The following is an 18438-nucleotide window of genomic DNA, read 5'->3' on the forward strand; positions in this document are numbered from 1 at the left end:
TTCCCAAAGTGCTGGGATTACAGGTGTGAGCCACTACGCCTGACCTGATCATTTTTTATTAACCTTATTCTCCTCCTCCTCTCTCTCTTTAAGAGACAGAGTCTCGCTGTGCTGCCCAGGCTGGCCTCAAACTCCTAGGCTCAAGCAATTCTCCCCCTCCTCAGACTCCTGGGCAGCTGGGACTACAAACACACACCACGTTCAGCTAACTCCCCATCTCTTAATCCCTATGCCTACACCATTCCCAAACCTTCCCAAATTAAAGATTAACCAGACAGAGAAAATATACTTTTACAGTTTAAGAAATGTTAAACGTGACAACTGTTCAGGATCTACTTTTTACACAATCTCAGTAACATATGTACATATTCAAAAAAAAAAGGAGCATTTGCCTGGGAACACCACATCACTATAAGCAAACAAAACATCAAATAGCCAGAATTCTAAAATACACTTTGGATTATATAAAATTACATTGTAAAGTTACAAAACAAATGTTGCTCATTCTTGAGAAATGTTTCAATGTTTAAATAATGTTGCCATAATACATATTCATGGCATTAAAAAAAATGGTGAATACAAGGTATCATCATTTTAAGGGTAAAGAGATCAAGCAAGTACATATACAAATCCACTGGAGAAGCTAACTTTGGAGCTGATTTCCTCTCTTGGATTGTAAAATTTCAGTAATACACAGTCATTATCTACTGCTGTAATAATGCCTGAGCAATTTAGGTAAAGATACAAACAATAAGAAAAACCCTGCCCAAATATTCAAACTTGCAGAATTCTAGTTAAAATAATAGAAAAATATAAAATTTATCCTTCCAAAAAAAGGTATCTAAGACAAAGGTATAGATACCCCATGTAAATTATTCACAAGTTATATGTGAATCAACCTTTTCTGTATTCCTTAAATAAAGTTATATAATTAACTGATGAAAAAACAAGTTTCGTATTCAAAGACACTTTCAGAACACATCTACAATTAACTTATTAATGTGGAAGTATATTTTAAAAAACAGCTATTTCACTGAAGTCTTTAAGTACAGGAGATTTTATTTTTGGTGCATCTTCTTACGCATTTCTTCAAGAGCTGCTTCTTTCTCTCTCAGCACCTGCTTAAGTCTTCTTATTTTTTCATCTCGAATGGTTTCTTCTAACTCTGGTGGTGTCACTGGGAAAATATCCTCGGTATAATTTTTATTGAAGAAATGACTTTGTTCATAAGCTGCATCTGAATTCAATGTGCCTTTCTCTTGCCTCTCATAGGTATAGTATTCTATCTCAGTTCTCTTTTCTTGTCTGGTTTTGCTGTTACTCGTGAGAATGTTATGTTGTGACACATCTGAAGTTGGTAAAATACTGCTTAGAGGTTGGGAACTGTTGACATTAGCTTCCCCATTTATGATTGTGTTATAAGCATTCTCTGTTTTTCTCTTCTTTATGTGATCCATCTTCTTAATAGTTTTTGCTTTTCTTTTCGTATCAAAATTCTGCTGCAGTATCAAATAACATTCCAAAACAAAAACAAAATGTTATTGCTAAATGCACGGGGCACTATCAAGTTTAACAACGTCTGCAGAAACAAATATTTAGCTATTACAATTAACAAAATTTATGGAAGACAACTACAGCAAGAAAGAAATATTTCCCACTGTATGGTACCAAAATGTCTTAATCACATTCAGTAAGAAGAAATTGCCTAATTCACATTTTCTTGCTCAAGTATTAGAAGCCATACTGACCTACCACAGAAATAAATAGCACTTGTAAACTGCCTGAGATATACAAGTGATTTAGTTTTTTTCTGTGCCTTTGCACAGCAGGCACATGTGGAGGATTTTCATTAGAAAAGGTTTACTAGTCTCTGATCTAAATTTCAGAATATTACATGATAATGACATATTCATAAGTCAAACTATAACAGTAGACAAAGTTATAGACATTTCATCATTATTAGCTATATGAGTTGCTTAAAAGGTTAGCATTAAGAACATATGCATGCTTATATCTTCCACTACATTTGAATTATTTCATTTATATAAGCGTTCTCAAAGTAGAATGACTAGTTAAAAAGCTATGGCCATTTTCTTGTAACACAATGGAAAAAAAAAATGTCGCTGGTGAATAAAAACAATTAAAACACATCTTTAACTGGGATGCATTTTTACCTGTGCGTGTGTGTGTGTGTGTGTATATATATATATAAAAAAACATGTAAATTTTTTTTTTTTTTGGAGACGGGAGTTTCGTTCTGTTGCCAGACTGGAGAGCAGTGACGCCATCTCAGCTCACTGCAACCTCCGCCTTCCAGGTTCAAGCGATTCTCCTGCCCTCAGCTTCGCGAGTAGTTGAGACTACAGGCGTGCGCTACCTCGTCCAGCTATTTTTTGTATTTTTAGTACAGATGGGGTTTCACCATGTTGGCCAGGATGGTCTCGATCTCTTGACCTCGTGATCCGCCCACCTTGGCCTCCCAAAGTGCTGGGATTACAGGCATGAGCCACGGCGCCCGGCCTGGTTCTTTTTTTTTGAGATGGAGTCTTGCCCTGTCACCTGGACTGGAGTGCAATGATGCGATCTCGGCTCACTGCAACCTCCGCCTTCCGGGTTCAAGCGATTCTCCTGCCTCAGCCTCTTGAGTAGCTGGGATTACAGGCACCCGCCACCATGCCCAGCTAATTTTTATATTTTTAGTAGAGACGGGGTTTCACCACGTTGGTCAGGCTGCTCTTGTACTCCTGACCTCAGGTGATCCACCTGCCTCAGCCTCCCAAAGTGCTGGGGCCGGGTTGTTTTAAATATCGTTTTGGTACTATGTATTTGCAAAACCAGTAACAACCGTCATTTATACTAATGCACAAGGGTTAAAACCAAATCAAGAAAATTAATACTTATGTATCATTTGTAGTACCTATGAAGAGCACATTAAAATGTATTACCTACCTGTTTTCTCTCTCCTTCCTTCACCATAAACTCTGTCTCTTTGTAAGTGCCACTGTTTACCAAACTGCTAAAGGAATCAAAACCTTCTCCAGAGGTCAAACGGTCAGGAATTCGAGTAAGGCACACTCTCAAATCTTTAGTAAGGCCAAATATCTTTTTAAATTCAGCATCACTCTTCAGATGTGATGCCTTATTACTTCTTCCGTGGGAATCTTTCTTGTCATTTCTTCCTTGGGCACCTTTATCTGATGTTGATGCCATCTCATTATGGATCTGGAATTAGGAAAAGAAAACACACAAACAATACTGCTAATTATTCAAGTTACTTTATTAAACAAGCAATAAGTGATTATTTCATCTTACATAAAAGAACACATCATGCTTTATGATTGGTTTGTATTATCCTTGCCTTACCACTCACACTCAAAAAACTGAATAAAACATTCCCCTCCTACAATTTCTCAATTAATTTGTTGCACTAGAAAGGTAATAAGTAGTCAACTCTAAAACAACTGAAATGAGAATACAGACTAATGACAACATTAAAATAACATATATGACATTATTTAGAAATTGTAGTCTTCTGGAAAAGTCACACATGCCTTTAATCAATCTTGTATTTAACAATCAGAATTTACCTCCTTACATCTCTGGAGTTCAATGAATTCTGAAGGGGAGAAATGCTGACATTGAGTAGACCTCCAAGTAAGCAAGGAAAAGGTGGGTACAAATATCTAGTAAGCACACAGACAGACAAACCTTAAGTCGAACATAAAGGTAACTATGTGGGCATGTTGGGTAACTGGCTGAGGAGTCACAAAGAGCTAATAAAAAGAAAAATGAAATTTGTCTACCAAAAAATAAATAAACTCATCAAATATGCTGATAAAATCTTATTTCCACAAATTACTGAAAGGTATTGATTAGCCCTGTCTCACCTTTTCCATGGTATACCACCACCACAAAAAAAACCCCACAAAACCCCGAAACCAACTCTTTTACATGCATACTAATCTCCTCGTATACTAAAAAGGCTATTATATATGAACATACATACATACATGTATGTATATACATATACTCACACATTTTCACTAAGCTTTGAATTCACATTATCCTTCCCCAACTCTTCTAAACTTTTTTGCTCTGTGATTTTTTTGTTTTAAAGATTTGGCATGCCAAGTGATTCAAGAGAAAGATTGTACTCCTTTGTACAAGATTGTACCCAATTGTACTCCTCCTTAAATTTGCTCAGATGGAAGTTTTGAAATTAAATACTCATATGTGTACAGTCTGTGTGTGATAGGGTTGGCAGTGGGGGAAAGACGTATCATAGATAACTTTGAGAATTAAGAAAACAAACTTTTCTATATAGATATATAAAAAGAACACCCTGACATGGGAAAATTACCTTTGGTTCTTGGTCTCTGAAAACACACTGTTGTGAAGTAACAGTTGTTGCATCAACAGAGGAACTTATTTTCTCTATGCTCTGGAGGATACTTCCTTTTCTGGGGGCATTGTGTCCTGTACTAAATCCATCTGGAAAGATTGGATTTGTGAATAAAGTCTTACTCTGTTTTAAGTAGTTACTGAATTGGTTCATATGTGGATTTGTGGTAGAAGGAGATGGTTTCTCCACTTTATTCTTCTCTGCCCTTAGATTGGCCATGGAAGCAAGCTGGGTATTGGAAAGTGATTTTGTCTCCATCTGGGAAGATTTACTTTTAGCCAAAACAATATTTACAACCTCTCTGGATATTTCTGTGACTGGACTTGAACTCACTATCTGTAACGTGTCTTTTCTTACTGGAGTATCAGGAGAAACAGAATTCTGTTTGTCAATTTGTGATGGCAGAACATCTGTCCCCTTTTTAGCCAACAGATAGACTTTCCCATTAAACATAACCAAAGCATTATCTTTAATAGGCATATTTTTGGATTGTGTCCCACTACGATCGATGGTACTCAATGATGGCATATTTATAGTATTATCTCCCAAATTTTTCCTATCTACGAAAGTTTTTAAAATCTTTGAAGCCACATTATTTGAAGACTTAACAGGAACAAGAGATGGCGTAAAAGGTTGTAGATTATCTTGGAAAATCCATTTCACTGGAGCTGCTTGAGAATGCTGACCACCTTTCAATTGTGTCTCTGTAGCAACATTCTTTGGAATTTGTGTGGTATTTAGTATTACTGGCTTTGCTATTTCTGTAACAGGTTTTGGGTAAATGTTTTGAAAGTTCTTGGTAACTACATTTTTCACTGTATTTACAGGAGATACATAAATAACAGTTGGCATTTGGGAGGCCTCAACCATTCCTGAGGTACTGGTGGTGGCAGTTGCAAGTATTTTTTGCTGCACTGAAGGAGGCAATGATGACGCTGGTACAGATTTCACTTCAGCATGGGCTGGAATCTGTAAATGATGCCCAGAAGGCAAAACTGGAGACTTCACAGTCACTGGAAGACTCTGGGTATTAACTACAATAAAAGATGAGTCTTTTTGTGTTGAGGGAGGAACAGCAAATGTTTGCATGGTGAGTCCATCAATTTTCACACCATGACTCTGAACTTTAGAAACTGATGAAGAAAAATTTCCAGTTCCCACAGAAGTAACTCTACCTTTTTCTGATGTATCTACTGTTCTTGTAAGAAAATAGTTTGAAGAACTGGCTGGCTGAAAAATGGGCAATTGAACGGATGCGCTTGTGGAAGAGCTGGAAATCTGAGTCTGAAAAGTAACTTGAACTGGTTTTCCTGTATTCCCTTTCAAAGCATCAGACATGACTGAAGATTGAACTAGTGGTATAAGATTTCCAGAAGACTTAGGAATTGGAAGTAATTGCAGAAGATTTTTTCCATCCGAGCCAATCGTCTGAACTACTTGGTACATGCAGCCTGAAACACTTAAAAGAACATTGAGTAAATAAATACAAACATACTACATGGTATATACATTTTATTTTAAAATATGTATTTGTAAATATTATTTTTAAATATTAAAATATAAAGTATATAATCTTCCATTTTGAGTTTTTAAAGTGAAAGACTGCAAAACAAGTATTTTGAAGTAGAAGAGATAATGCTATAGTCAGCTTCTTATATTAGGCAATGGGTATGAGATAATAACATTTATTCCTAAGACTAAAAGTAGACATTTCTAAGGTTTTGCCCTATATCAAATTATGCTACTAAAGTAAGCTCCTCTTAAAAATATTAGCATCTTCCCTTCCCCCTTTCCCTGAATTCTTTCCTCTTGTCCTCCTCCTCTACTCTCACTGAAGATTCTCATTCCCTCTCCCTTTATTCTTATTCCATTTCTCTCAATCTTTTCCCCCTCAATCTGTTCTGTCTTCTTCCTTCAATAACTCACAAGTTCTGCCAGCCATTCTTCTTTTGCCTAAGCTATCTCTCATGGTGTTACCTTAGTTTGCCACATTTTTGTAGTATAGACTTCACTGAACTATTTATGTAGGAATCATTTTCTTCTGATTACTGTTTCAGCATATTTAAGGTTTAGCACTAAATAGTCCTTGGTATAGCAATTATTTATATTAGTCAATTGTCAATCACCTATCAACCCATACATATAATACCACTGCAATTTCAGCTGAATGATTTTCAATCAATGTGGAAAAGACTGGAAATCATTTTTTTTTAACTGAATCAATTCTGACCCCCCATGCCTTGAATTATTTCTTAGTACAGATTGTCTAATTTTAAGAAAAGTCAATATATACTAATCTCTGTTTGCATAATTAGTTATTTGGAGATTACTTGAATGTAGATACCTTACCTTATTTATATCTAAAACATCTTTCAGCTCCTGGGAAATATTGAGCTTTCATGGGATTCAGGGCCATCACACATACTATCACTCTACCTAGGTACTCCTCACCCAACTCTTCACATAGCTCAAGTCTTGGCATAAATGATATTTCTCAAGAGATACATTTTCTGACCATTTTATCCTTGTCCTTCCTTCATAATTAATCTATAACATCATGCTTGTTAGCTTCCTTCATGGTGTATATCATAGATTGTCATCATATATTAACACGTTTGTCTATAGACTGTCTCTCATGTTAAATTCTAGCAATATGAGTGCAGTGTCCATATCCCATAGACCTAGCATGGTCTTAGATAACTAAGATCAAATAAATAAAAAAGTTCAAGGGCAAATAATAATGATAATAATTAGGATTCTCAAAAGTATAAAGGTATGTTTTTAAAACTCTCAGGTATTAATAAAAATTAATACCCAAAATTCTATGTATCCGTAGAAATGTTGGTTTACCTTTTTGCAGCACGAATAACATTATTACATCCTTACAAAAATGTAAAACTGTCTTCTGGACACTTGAGAGTGGGTCAAAATATTACAGTGACCTTTTGTTGTTGTTGTTGTTGAGACAGGGCCCGGCTCTGTCATCCAGACTGGAGTGTAGGTATACAATCTTGGCTCACTGCAATCTCTGCTTCCTGGGCTCAAACCATCCTTCTACCTCAGCTTCTCAAGTAGCTGAGACTACAGATGCACGCCACCAAACCCAGCTAATTTTTGTATTTTTTATAGAGGCAAAGTTTTGCTATGTTGCCCAGGCTGGTCATACACTGACTTTTAATAAATTAAAAGTTAACTTCTAAAGAGAATAACCCCTAAGAAAAGGATGAATTCTTGCTTTCAGGGCTTTAAGAGGAAAAATCTACCTTTATTACCTCCCTGCACCACAAGAAAAGCACATTTGACCTGGATAAGGACATATTCAATATTAAGTCATTACACAAAAAGTTACCAAGTGTCTGTTATAATTTAAGTACCAGGTTCATTAGGAAAAAACGATCAGTAAGCTGTAGCCTCTGGGCCTAATCTGGCCCACTCTGTTTTTGTGGATTCTTATATTTTAATTGATTTTTAAAAATCAAAAGAGTTAACAGTAGCCTCTGTAGTGGCTCCTCAGTCTTTTTGCTGACTCATACTTTTGAATCGACTTTCAAATGTTGGGAGTTTACCAAAGCTTAGAAAGAATCCTTCTCTTCCTATTCTGTACTCTTTCCTTAGATGCTTTCTTCTCAATTCATAACTTCAATTAAATTATCGCTTACATGTCAACAATTTCAATATTTCTATCTGTGGCTTCTTTGAAATGTAGGCTTATACATCCAAATTCCCTTTTAACATTTTCATTCAGAATCTCAAACATTCCTAAAATTCAACATGGCCAGATCTCTTCCCATCCTAATCCCCCAAATTCCATCTTCTGCAGGGTTTTCTTTGCTAAATAGCATCTCATCTACCTTAGATGCCTTAAGTCAGAATAGGTAAATGCTCCTTTCTTATTCTCTATACTCAGTGATCACAAAATCCTGTTGATATTGTCTCCTAAATTTCCTTTGATCTGTTCAATTCTCTCTAAATCAACTGTTACCACTCTACTCCAAGCAAACATCATCTCTGGCTTAGAATACTACAATAGCTTCATGACTGATTTTTTTCTTCAATCGTATCTTCTACTTTTCAATTTACTCAGCACACTAAAACTGATCTTTCCCTGCTTAAAACATTGCAGTGGCTTTCCATTATTCTTAGAGTTGTAGGAAGAAAACCATTGCTTCTGATGCAATGTTAAGCCAAAGGAAGAGAGGATTTTAAGAAAATTGGGCAATTATACTAAAAGTTTCTGAGATGCCAAATAGGATGAGGATTAAAAATGCACACCTGAAATAGTGCTGTGAAGATCACTGATGGCTTTAGTAAGAGCAGTGTGGTAGGGGAAAGAAGTTGCTGAGGAGTGGATATGAAGAAAGGAAGTAGACAACTCTTTCTAAACTTTGACTGTCAAGGGGAAGAGAAAGACTGGCAGGAAGTTACAGGAATGTAACTTCTCTACACAATGAGAAGGAGGTAGGAAATGGAAACCAGAGAGACAGGTGGAGGGATTGAATCTTAAAGAGAGCTGGAGTCCTATCTCCCTCCATTGGAACACTGGAGGAGAGGTTAGGTGCATTTTCAAGTAAGCATACAATTTTGGGGTTAGAAGGCTGAGGTAATTCTCATTTAAAGGGTTTTATTTTCTTTATGAAAAATCACATGACATCATCTGCTAAAAGTAAGAGCAAAAATATGGAAAAGATTTGAGGAGAATCAAAGATCTGAAACAGTCTTCGTGAGGGAGTAAACTGACCACAGAAGATATTAGAGTTGCCAGGATGTATTGATGGCATGGGGAGACAGCTAGTGGTTATGAATTTATAGTGGTACTAATCTGTACTCGAGGCTTTCCTTGTCACACCAAGCACAGATAAAGAGAAAGCATATCGAGTTCATCCAGGGTTGGGGTGGCATTAGGAAGGTGCAACAAAAATCAAAGAAGAGCAAAAGAATTTAAAGTATTGATAAGAGTTATTAAAATGAAACACAGAATCTAAACTGGATAGGAAGAAAATGAGAGAATAAAAGGCTAAAGTATAGGGATAAAATAAAGGGATTATTGGTCTTTAGGGCCAGATAAAGTTAACAATTAAAGTAGAAACAGGAACTGGCATTTAGAAAACAGGATGCGTGTAACAATTTTGTAGATGCAGCAATTTCATCTAAGAATAAGGACTACAAAAGTAGATGCAGCAGAACAGAGAATAAGATCACTGGGGGAAAAGATCTCTGTAATAAAGACGAGGTGACAAAGAGATTATCCATACGGATACTGAAATCACATAGGATTACAGGGAAGATGGTGAACTAAGTGCCAAGTTCAGTGACAGGAAGTTGGTAGATGGTGTTAACAAGTCGCAATTAAGTGATATGCCAGAAAGTTATCTTGAAGCCTACTTTCTTCTGTAGTCTATTTTCTTTCCTATTATTCTACTAAAACTTCATTCTCAAAGATTACCACATATGTTCTCACAGTTAAATATGTCTTTATCTTCATTCCCTAGGTACTCTCTGTTGCAACTAATTATCCCTCCATATTGATCCTCTTTCCTATCATGGTTTCCACTGTGTACAATTTCTGTTTCTCTTGACTTTCTTAATGTTCCCTTACTCATTTTCTGCATTCTTAGCATTCTCCTGTAACTATTCCACAAACCACAAAGTACAATTCTTGATCCTGTTTTTCTCCTTCAAGACATTCTTCCTTAAAGACTGCAACAATTCTCATGGCTTCAACTATTTTCAACTATCTTCTTTGGAATAATGACTCCCATAGTTATATCCTTTTATTCCTGTCCCCTACTGGAATTGACATCAGTTCTGGATTTGTGATGTCTTACCAAACATTTTAATACTATCACTTTAAACCTAGGAAGTCAAAATTACTCTACTGAAAACTAGTAGTCTCTCCTACCATTCAATCATATGGCAGCACCAGTATTTTTCACATCATATAGGTTTTAAATCACCTAGTCATTGCTGATTTGTCTTTATCATCATTTTTATTTAAATTCATCCGCAGAACTTTGCACATGTGATTACAAAAGGTAAACATTTAATAGATGCATACTGAATCATCAAGTCTATAAGGTTTTAACTCATTTCATCCATCTTTTCTTTCTTCATCATTGTGACTTCCACCATCTACATGAGATCCTCATCAGATGTGTCTAGCACTCATCATTCTCATCCCTACAGTATTTTGCTGATGTTTAGTTTTTCTGATTGCAGCCACTATTGAATATTATGTATCTCAGGTAGATTAAAATTGTTTTCATCCTGTTACCTCCTGTTCAAAGTTTTAGTATTCATCATTGCCAATTCAGCTGGACACAAAAATCATCTACAATCTAGCTCCAACCAAACTCTACAACAATACCACCCACAACTTCTCAATGTGAAACCTCTGCTCTTACCAGAGAGACCTCTTTGCTATTCTGAAATATGCCATGTACATTACACTATTTACTCAAAGTATTATTATTTTTCTTCTCCAACAATATAAAATTAGTTTCCAATTCTATCTTTTTCATAAAATATCTGCCAGCCATTCCAGTTTAATTTTTTCCAACTTGGAATTCCGAATGCTATCTCATTCATGTCGCTAATGTTGGAAATTATATAATGCTTTCTTTATTGACTTTAATCTGTTAGCTAATTTTAAAAAATGAGTATTGTTTCATGCAATAAGATTGAAACTCCTTAAGGTGAGAGGCTTTATAATTTATTTTGCAATTATCCTTCCAATACCAAGCATAGTATTTTATATGACCTCTGTATTTCTGCTTTATAAAAAAACTATATCGTATGAGCTATTTTCCAATCTGATCACTACATTTTTCCCTCTCTTTTCCTCTATTTCTCCTCCAAAAGATAAAAAAAAAGGAAGAAAAATTAAGCTTCTTCCATGTCAGTGTTATCAGTGAGATTCACACAATCTACTACAGACCATAAATTCCTGCAGGGTAGATTATACTATTCATATCGATATACTCTACATCTAATCCAGAAACTGGAAATTGCACACAATAATGTTAGCTGAATTGAATCCTATGAGCTATATTTTTTTAAAAAGTCCTTGATTTCTTGGCAACAAAATGTAATCAGTTCTAAAAATTAATCTGAAATGCAGAATGCTAAGAAGTAATAACTCACGATGAAACATGTACTCCTTCTATCAATATACAGTTTTTCATATCTAAGAGCCTTCCATTGAAGAGATTAAATAATTAAAACCCTACAAAGATTCTGTTTTCTGAAAGATCATATTCTGCAGATTAATGTCAGAACTAAAAGTAGAACCAGATTCTGCATCCCATTTGCTAGTTTGGTCACCTAATTACTTTAAGGTAATTACTTTAAACCAGCTGGTGTTCAAACTGAGAAACTACATTTGAAAAATAATACAGTTTAACAGTTTAAAAGAGAAAAGAGGAACATACTAGAAAGATTACAGGCTTCTAATTCTGGTTCTTATAATTACAAGTTGACTAGAAAATTTACTTAACCTCTTTGAATCTGTTCCTTCGTTTGTTAAATAGGGGAAAATAAAGCTTACTAGGAGAAGTAAATAAAATGACTGCCTGTTAACATACTAGTCATCTTCCATTAAAATATGCAGTTGGTCTCTGAGAATAAGGTAAGGTAAGGTCTTTTAAAAACGTAATGAGAAATTTGGCGGGGTGTGGTGGCTCATGCCTGCAATCCCAGCACCTTAGGAGGCCCAGGCGGGCGGATCACAAGGTCTAGAGATGGAGACCATCCTGGCCAACATGGTGAAACCCCGTCTCTACTAAAAATACAAAAATTAGCTAGGTGTGGTGGCACATGCCTGAAGTCCCAGGTACTTGGGAGGCTGAGGCAGGAGAATCACTTGAACCTGGGAGGTGGAGGTTGCAGTGAGCCCAGATCGCACCACTGCACTCCAGCCTGGCGACAGAGCAAGACTCCATCTCAAAAAAAAAAAAAAAGTAATGAGAAATTTAATAAAAAGGCACATTAAACATACTGGTAATGTTATATAACTTCGGACATTTTTTACTATTTTAATATTGATATGAGGCATTCACATATTAGAAATAGACTAATAGGCCGGCAGCAGTGGCTCAAGCCTGTAATCCCAGCACTTTGGGAGGCCGAGACGGGTGGATCACGAGGTCAGGAGATCCAGACCATCCTGGCTAACACGGTGAAACCCTGTCTCTACTAAAAAATACAAAAAACTAGCCGGGCGAGGTGGCGGGAGCCTGTAGTCCCAGCTACTCGGGAGGCTGAAGCAGGAGAATGACGGGAACCTGGGAGGCGGAACTTGCAGTGAGCCAAGATCGCGCCACTGCACTCTAGCCTGGGCCATATAGCGAGACTCCGTCTCAAAAAAAAAAAAAAAAGAAATAGACTAATAAAAATGTTAAAGGCTGATGAACATTTTATAGATATTTTTACAAAATGCATTTTTTTCAACTGCTAGGAAATCCTTTTCCATCTTACTATCTATGACATAATATTATGTACATACAGAACATAATATATGTAAGTACATAACATAGTTATCTATCCAATAATATGTACCATGTATTGCGTACATGATAGATATAACAGTTGTTACTAACTCTAATCCTAATAAACAGTCAAGCAAGTTATGAACTGCCATTCCCATTTTATACTTGAGAAAATGGAGATTTAGAAATATTTAATAACTTACTTAGAATTACACACTCCCCTTGAGAAAGCTTACCTACTTTCTGTATTTACTTTAGCATACCCCCACAACAGGGTCCAAAAAATTCAAATGTATAAACTGAGAGATTAATGACAGATTTCATTTAGACTGTATAGTATGTGTCTGTCTCTCCCTCACACACACACACACAGACACACTCAAATCACAAAAGATAATAAAACACTGTACACAACAAAATGCATACTGAACTGACAATGAAGCATCATCATGCCAATCAAACCAAACCCCCTGCTGAGAACACTTAAGTTTATCTCTCTGTTTGGATACAAATGGTTATGGGAAGATAGCTGCCAATGGTCAATCACATGATGTCTTAATTCTTATTACTGTAGGATATATAACCACAGGCTTTCATTATAGTACCTCTAACGTGATGCTTCCCAAATCTCTAGTCTCAGCTCTGACTCAGCCTGAGTTTCATATCCAAATATCTGACTGCTTTTTTGATGTGTGCCTCATCTCAGTTAATTTACCAATATCCATCCAGAAAACTGGCATCATAACTGATCCGCCTTTCTTCCTGCCGATTCATTAACAAAGTCGGTCTGTTTTCCCTTCTATATTTCTTTGAATTCAACCCCTATGGTACTGCATCAGCTAGTTCAGGCCCTTAGAATTTCTGAAAAGACAACTGAAATAGGATCCTTATATGTAGATCACTCACCCTCAAATCCACACTGCCAGCAGTTATCTAAAATGCACACCAATGTCAGTCTTTTTCTTAAAATACTCTGAACAATTTCCAATAGATGAAGTCTAATTTTCTTAGCAGGGCAAACAGAACTCTTAAGAGCTATCTATCTATCTATCCTACTTGTACAGAATCAAGCAACAAGTATCAGTCATAAACCATACAGGTCCTTTATTTACCAATTCTCTGCATACGTATATCCTGCATTCATCTTTAACTGAATAGCTGATACTTAACATTTCCCAACTCAGCTGTTCTTGGAATCTTTCCTCCAACTCCCTTCCTCTACTCTTTTCCTTTACTACATCAACTCTATCTTCCTCCTCCTCCACCGTGACTGTAAGGTTTTCCCTGGAAACAGCCCATATGCTTTTATTTAATCAGTCTTCCCATTTAGCACAGTCTACCACATACATAGTAGGTACTAAATGAATGTTTTGTCATCAAATGTTTAAACTGTATTGATAGTAAGTGGTAAGCTAGTAAAAGGTTCTTTCCACTACAGCATTCTGACTCCTACTTTGTTCTTTGACAATAAAACCCAAATCAACATAAATTAAATGCATAGTATCACAAATATCTTCCAGATTTTTCCTTTGTACTCTAAAATTAAATTTGGGTTTTACATTTTATGCTCTGATGAATTAGAGATACTTCAAACAATATATAACCATATACAATTCTGTATTATGCCACTGAAAAATTTTTAGTAAGCGGTAACTTAGGAAAAAATTAAGCTACAAATAAGAAGAAAATCATAGTCACTTAAGTTATAAAAATAAATATTTAGTACCATCAAACATGTTACCAGAAAAATAAGAAAACTAAGCTTCCAATAAACTAAAAGGGCTGATGTTAATATTATTTACAAAATTATATTTGGATGTTTTGTTACTTAAAAACAGAATGGAATCAAATATGCAACCATTAACCAAAGTAAATGTCGAAGCTTCTGAAAGTCATCTGGTAAATGTCCCAAATATATGATGTAAAACCTCAATGATTTAAATAAATACATTCAACGATAATAAAAACAACGTATAAATCAATGAGTTAATGAACTCAAAATGACTTATGAATGTAATTGTAATTTAAAAATCTCCAAATCCCCAAAAGGATTAGAAATTGGATAACAGAGTTAAGGGTACACACACACACACACACACACAGTTGTTTATCTTACTTTTTGTATTTAAAAATGCAATCATAAAACAAATTTTCTATAAATTAAGCTAAGTCAGAAGTCATTATTCAGGTACTAAAATAAGGCAGCAGAAATTAATCATTAAAAAGTAATTCTACTTTTTAATATCTACACAGGGCACTCCCTGCCCCTTCCCCCAAACTTCCACCACAAAATTAAAAAAAAAAAGAAAGAAAAGAAAAAAACACACAAGTATACCAAAATGGCTCTTTATGATTTGAAATACAATGGTTCTTTCTTGACAGTTCTTCAATAGAATTTTGGCTCATTACTATTAGTTACCATTTCCTTTTATAATACTGCTTTTAAGGAACAAACATTACTTTCGGTCTTTATTGCAATCAAGTTTTCTATTTGTAATTAAACAAAATTACTACTTCCTGGGCTAAAATCTGTGCAGAATTAAAGTTGTATGCTTATAATAGTAACAGCTAACATTTAAATTGTGCTTTACTATTTTCCCCCATGACGTATTTTACATTATTTCATTCTCCTAATATTTAAAATATTTCTAAGTGCTATTATTTACAGACTGGAAACAGGTACCTGGCCTCACAAATGCTAACTAGCAAAGTTGAGATTAACCCCAGGTAGCCTGATTTTCTTCAAACGAAAATCCTCTTCGGCCAGTTTTGCATCTTAGTTCTTCATTTTCTTATTAAAGTCTGCAGACCCTATTTTTTCCTCATCACTTAATCTACTAACCATGTGAGAGTACAAGTGAAAACATTCTGCTTTAGCTGACATTCTGTTTCCGATTCATTTCCTCTTAATACAATTAAAAAAACAAAACTAAACTAAAATACTGATCATCTATTTTCTAACTTTACAAGAATATCTTCCTTAGAAATACTGGACTCTCCTCATGCCAAATATAAATAGCCAATGAAACGGCACTTCATTACAACCCAAAACGCTGTTCAAAAGGATTTTTACACGAGGATTTCTCCATTCTTCTCTCTCTTCACATAAAGCTATTACTTGAAATTTTAAATATTCAATCTCCTTGTTCTAAAGCCATTTTTCTTCAATCACACACCCTTTCTGTCTCACTATTAAAATGTAACTATTTTCACTTAAGGTCCAGCGCCACCAGGGCTGCACTTCCTAATCCGTGATGACTGCTGCGTTTCTGCGTGTGCGTGAGAATCTTCCAGAAGGTTTGAGTCACATAAGCGCGTCGGCCATCTTGGTTTTCATCTCCCGTGGAGATCTACTCCGTCCGCCTATTAAACTTGAGACGCTGGAGTCCCGCGGAGCCGGGGAGGGGCTGTGTCTGGCTCTAAAGAGGTTTTACATTTCCCAGAGGAAGGCGCTCTATGGGCTTTAAGCGCCCTGGTAACGAGCGCTTTCCGCCTGAGTGGCGCACTCTGCGGGCTCCAACTCCTCTCAAAACTACACAGCGTCCGGAAACGACGGCCGACTCCACATCCCAAAGACGGACAGGGGGACAGGCGTGGGGAGGATTCGAAACCGGTACTTACCAACGCGAGGCGCTGCCTGAATTTTCCTCTGCGGGTTTCAGGAAGACCCTCCGTAGGTTATTTGACATTTTAGTGGGGAGAAAGGGGACACCTCAGCCAAGAAAGTGGGAAGCGTGGGGCCGAGTTTCTCAATGGGGCGAGAACCAAAGCGAGGGAATGTTGGGCTGCAGTTGCCCGCAGCAACTGTGAGGGGTTCGACCTTAACGGAGGGCGACAGCGGGCTCTCCAGAGGGTGTATCACCAAGCTTCGGAGCGAGGTCGCGCAGCCACCCAGAAACCGGAAGGCTCCTGGCGGTGGACTGCGCCCTCAGCCCTACGCTCAGAGAGAATCGGCGTGCGTCTCCGCCCCCAGAGCCTACGACAACGCTCCAGACCCCACCGGAGCAGGCGCAGGGGGCGTGGCCTTGGTGGCACCGCCCCCAACGGGGCCTGGTCAGTGCTGAAGACTGCGTCAGGCCGGCTCTGCTGCCCCGCCCACTGAAGCCGGTAGCTGGAGAAAAGCTCGGTCGGGCGTCTTCCGGGGTCGTCACGTCCGTTTGCCAAGGTGACTGGCTCGCTAAAGCCCAACCCTTATGATTCAATCCAATGGCAAGTGATATTTGCTATCTTTTCTTCCGGATCAAGGAACAAATCGCAAAAGAAAGCGCTCCCGACACCTACGCAAAATAAAATGTTTCCGGGGTCAATCTTAAATTTTCTGCTTCTGTGCTCGCCGCTAGTTTGTTTTTCTCTCCCGTCAGTGCATTAAAAGACATCGGCGGGCTTTTTTGGAATCATGCACTTGTGGCTTGAGAAAACTTCAAACGCCTGCCTGTGTCCAGCGATTTTTGTTGCTGCTTCACTGAAGGTTTCCCATTTACTCCTCTTTCCTGAAGCTTTGCCTCTATACTTACGTAACGCTTTCCTCCAGCCCACGTTCATCGAAACTATCACTTATTGTCATAGACCTCCGTTTCTGAAGGGAGATCTTGGAGTTGCATCAGAACATCCATTGTATTCATTCAGTCATTTATTCAGCTGTCCATTGCAGTTGATGGTCTTTATCTCACACTACTTCAAAATTTTTCCTCTCAGCACTATTAATTATTCCCTCATCTTGACGCCATTGGCAGTATACTTTCCTGGTTTTGCTCCTACTTTTTTGTCTACAACTTCTCAGTCTCTTTTGAAGATCTCTCCCTTTTCAAGGGCGTTCCTTACCTCTTGATAACTGATTCTCTTAATGTTTTCAAACTGTCTTGTCTCAATTACTGGTTTTATTCATACTCCTGGCTTGAATTACCACATCCACCCATTATTTTACCAGTAAACACATATGTGTCCTTGGCACTGATTTAAGTGTTTTACAAAAGTAATTTACTCCTAACAACTAATAAAAGAATGATTATATGCAGATGAAGAAACGGATGCTCAGAGAGGGTGAACAAGTTTTTAGAGGTCATAGAGCTTGTGAGTGATGGAGCCAGGCTCCAAATCCAGGTTGTCTGGCCAAACACACCATGTACTTTACTACTGCATTATGCTGCCATGTGACTCATAAATTTATGTTCCCAGTTCTGATTTCTCTGAGATCTATACCTGGATGTTCAAGTGAATTGTTGAGATATCCTTTTTGCTATTTTAAAAGCCCCTTCAAATGAAACATGTTCAAAACCACATTTCTGACTTGCTTCTCTTCCCCCCACTACACATTTTCTTTTATCAGTGCTATCTCTAGAAAGAAAGAAAACAAAAACTTCCTTCTATTAAAGTTGCCAAAATTCCAGTGTCATCCTTAACACCTTCCTCTTTTTATTCCAAAATATATAATTCACCAACTTTTGCAGATTTTATCTTCTACCTATCTTACAAGTCTGCTTTATATTTCTATTACTACTACTATAGAGCAAGCTTACTTGGTCTAGTGAAGCTTTAACTGATATCCTTACATCC

At 37.0% G+C, this 18438-nt stretch overlaps 1 protein-coding gene across 3 annotated transcripts; it reads right to left on the minus strand.

The window, feature by feature from the left end:
- Nucleotides 1-279: 279 nt before the first annotated feature.
- LRIF1 (ligand dependent nuclear receptor interacting factor 1) lies at nucleotides 280-16849 on the minus strand. Of its 3 annotated transcripts, XM_012000691.1 has the most exons (4): nucleotides 16507-16847; nucleotides 4361-5861; nucleotides 2950-3222; nucleotides 280-1499 (listed from the first exon to the last, which is right to left on the minus strand). In XM_012000691.1, the coding sequence occupies exons 1-4, from the start codon at nucleotides 16572-16574 to the stop codon at nucleotides 1059-1061; spliced, it is 2283 nt and encodes a 760-aa protein (XP_011856081.1). In that variant the 5' UTR covers nucleotides 16575-16847; the 3' UTR covers nucleotides 280-1058. The 3 variants fall into 3 exon arrangements, with proteins under 3 accessions (XP_011856081.1, XP_011856082.1, XP_011856084.1); XM_012000692.1 differs by lacking the exon at nucleotides 4361-5861 and having other exon boundaries at nucleotides 16507-16849; XM_012000694.1 differs by lacking the exon at nucleotides 16507-16847 and having other exon boundaries at nucleotides 5578-6013.
- Nucleotides 16850-18438: the final 1589 nt, after the last annotated feature.

The sequence above is a fragment of the Mandrillus leucophaeus genome, unplaced genomic scaffold (genome assembly GCF_000951045.1).
Source record: "Mandrillus leucophaeus isolate KB7577 unplaced genomic scaffold, Mleu.le_1.0 Scaffold64, whole genome shotgun sequence".
NCBI classification, from domain to species: Eukaryota; Metazoa; Chordata; class Mammalia; order Primates; family Cercopithecidae; genus Mandrillus; species Mandrillus leucophaeus.

What these genes read in the sequence shown, in the direction of transcription:
- LRIF1 (XM_012000691.1), bottom strand. Translation starts at nt 16,574, where the DNA reads ATGTCAAATAACCTACGGAGGGTCTTCCTGAAACCCGCAGAGGAAAAT. An exon ending in TCAGGCAGCGCCTCGCGTTG is followed by an intron (nt 5,862 to 16,506) that starts GTAAGTACCGGT and finishes TGTTCTTTTAAG; the next exon opens with TGTTTCAGGCTGCATGTACC. An exon ending in AGGAAGGAGAGAGAAAACAG is followed by an intron (nt 1,500 to 2,949) that starts GTAGGTAATACA and finishes TTGATACTGCAG; the next exon opens with CAGAATTTTGATACGAAAAG.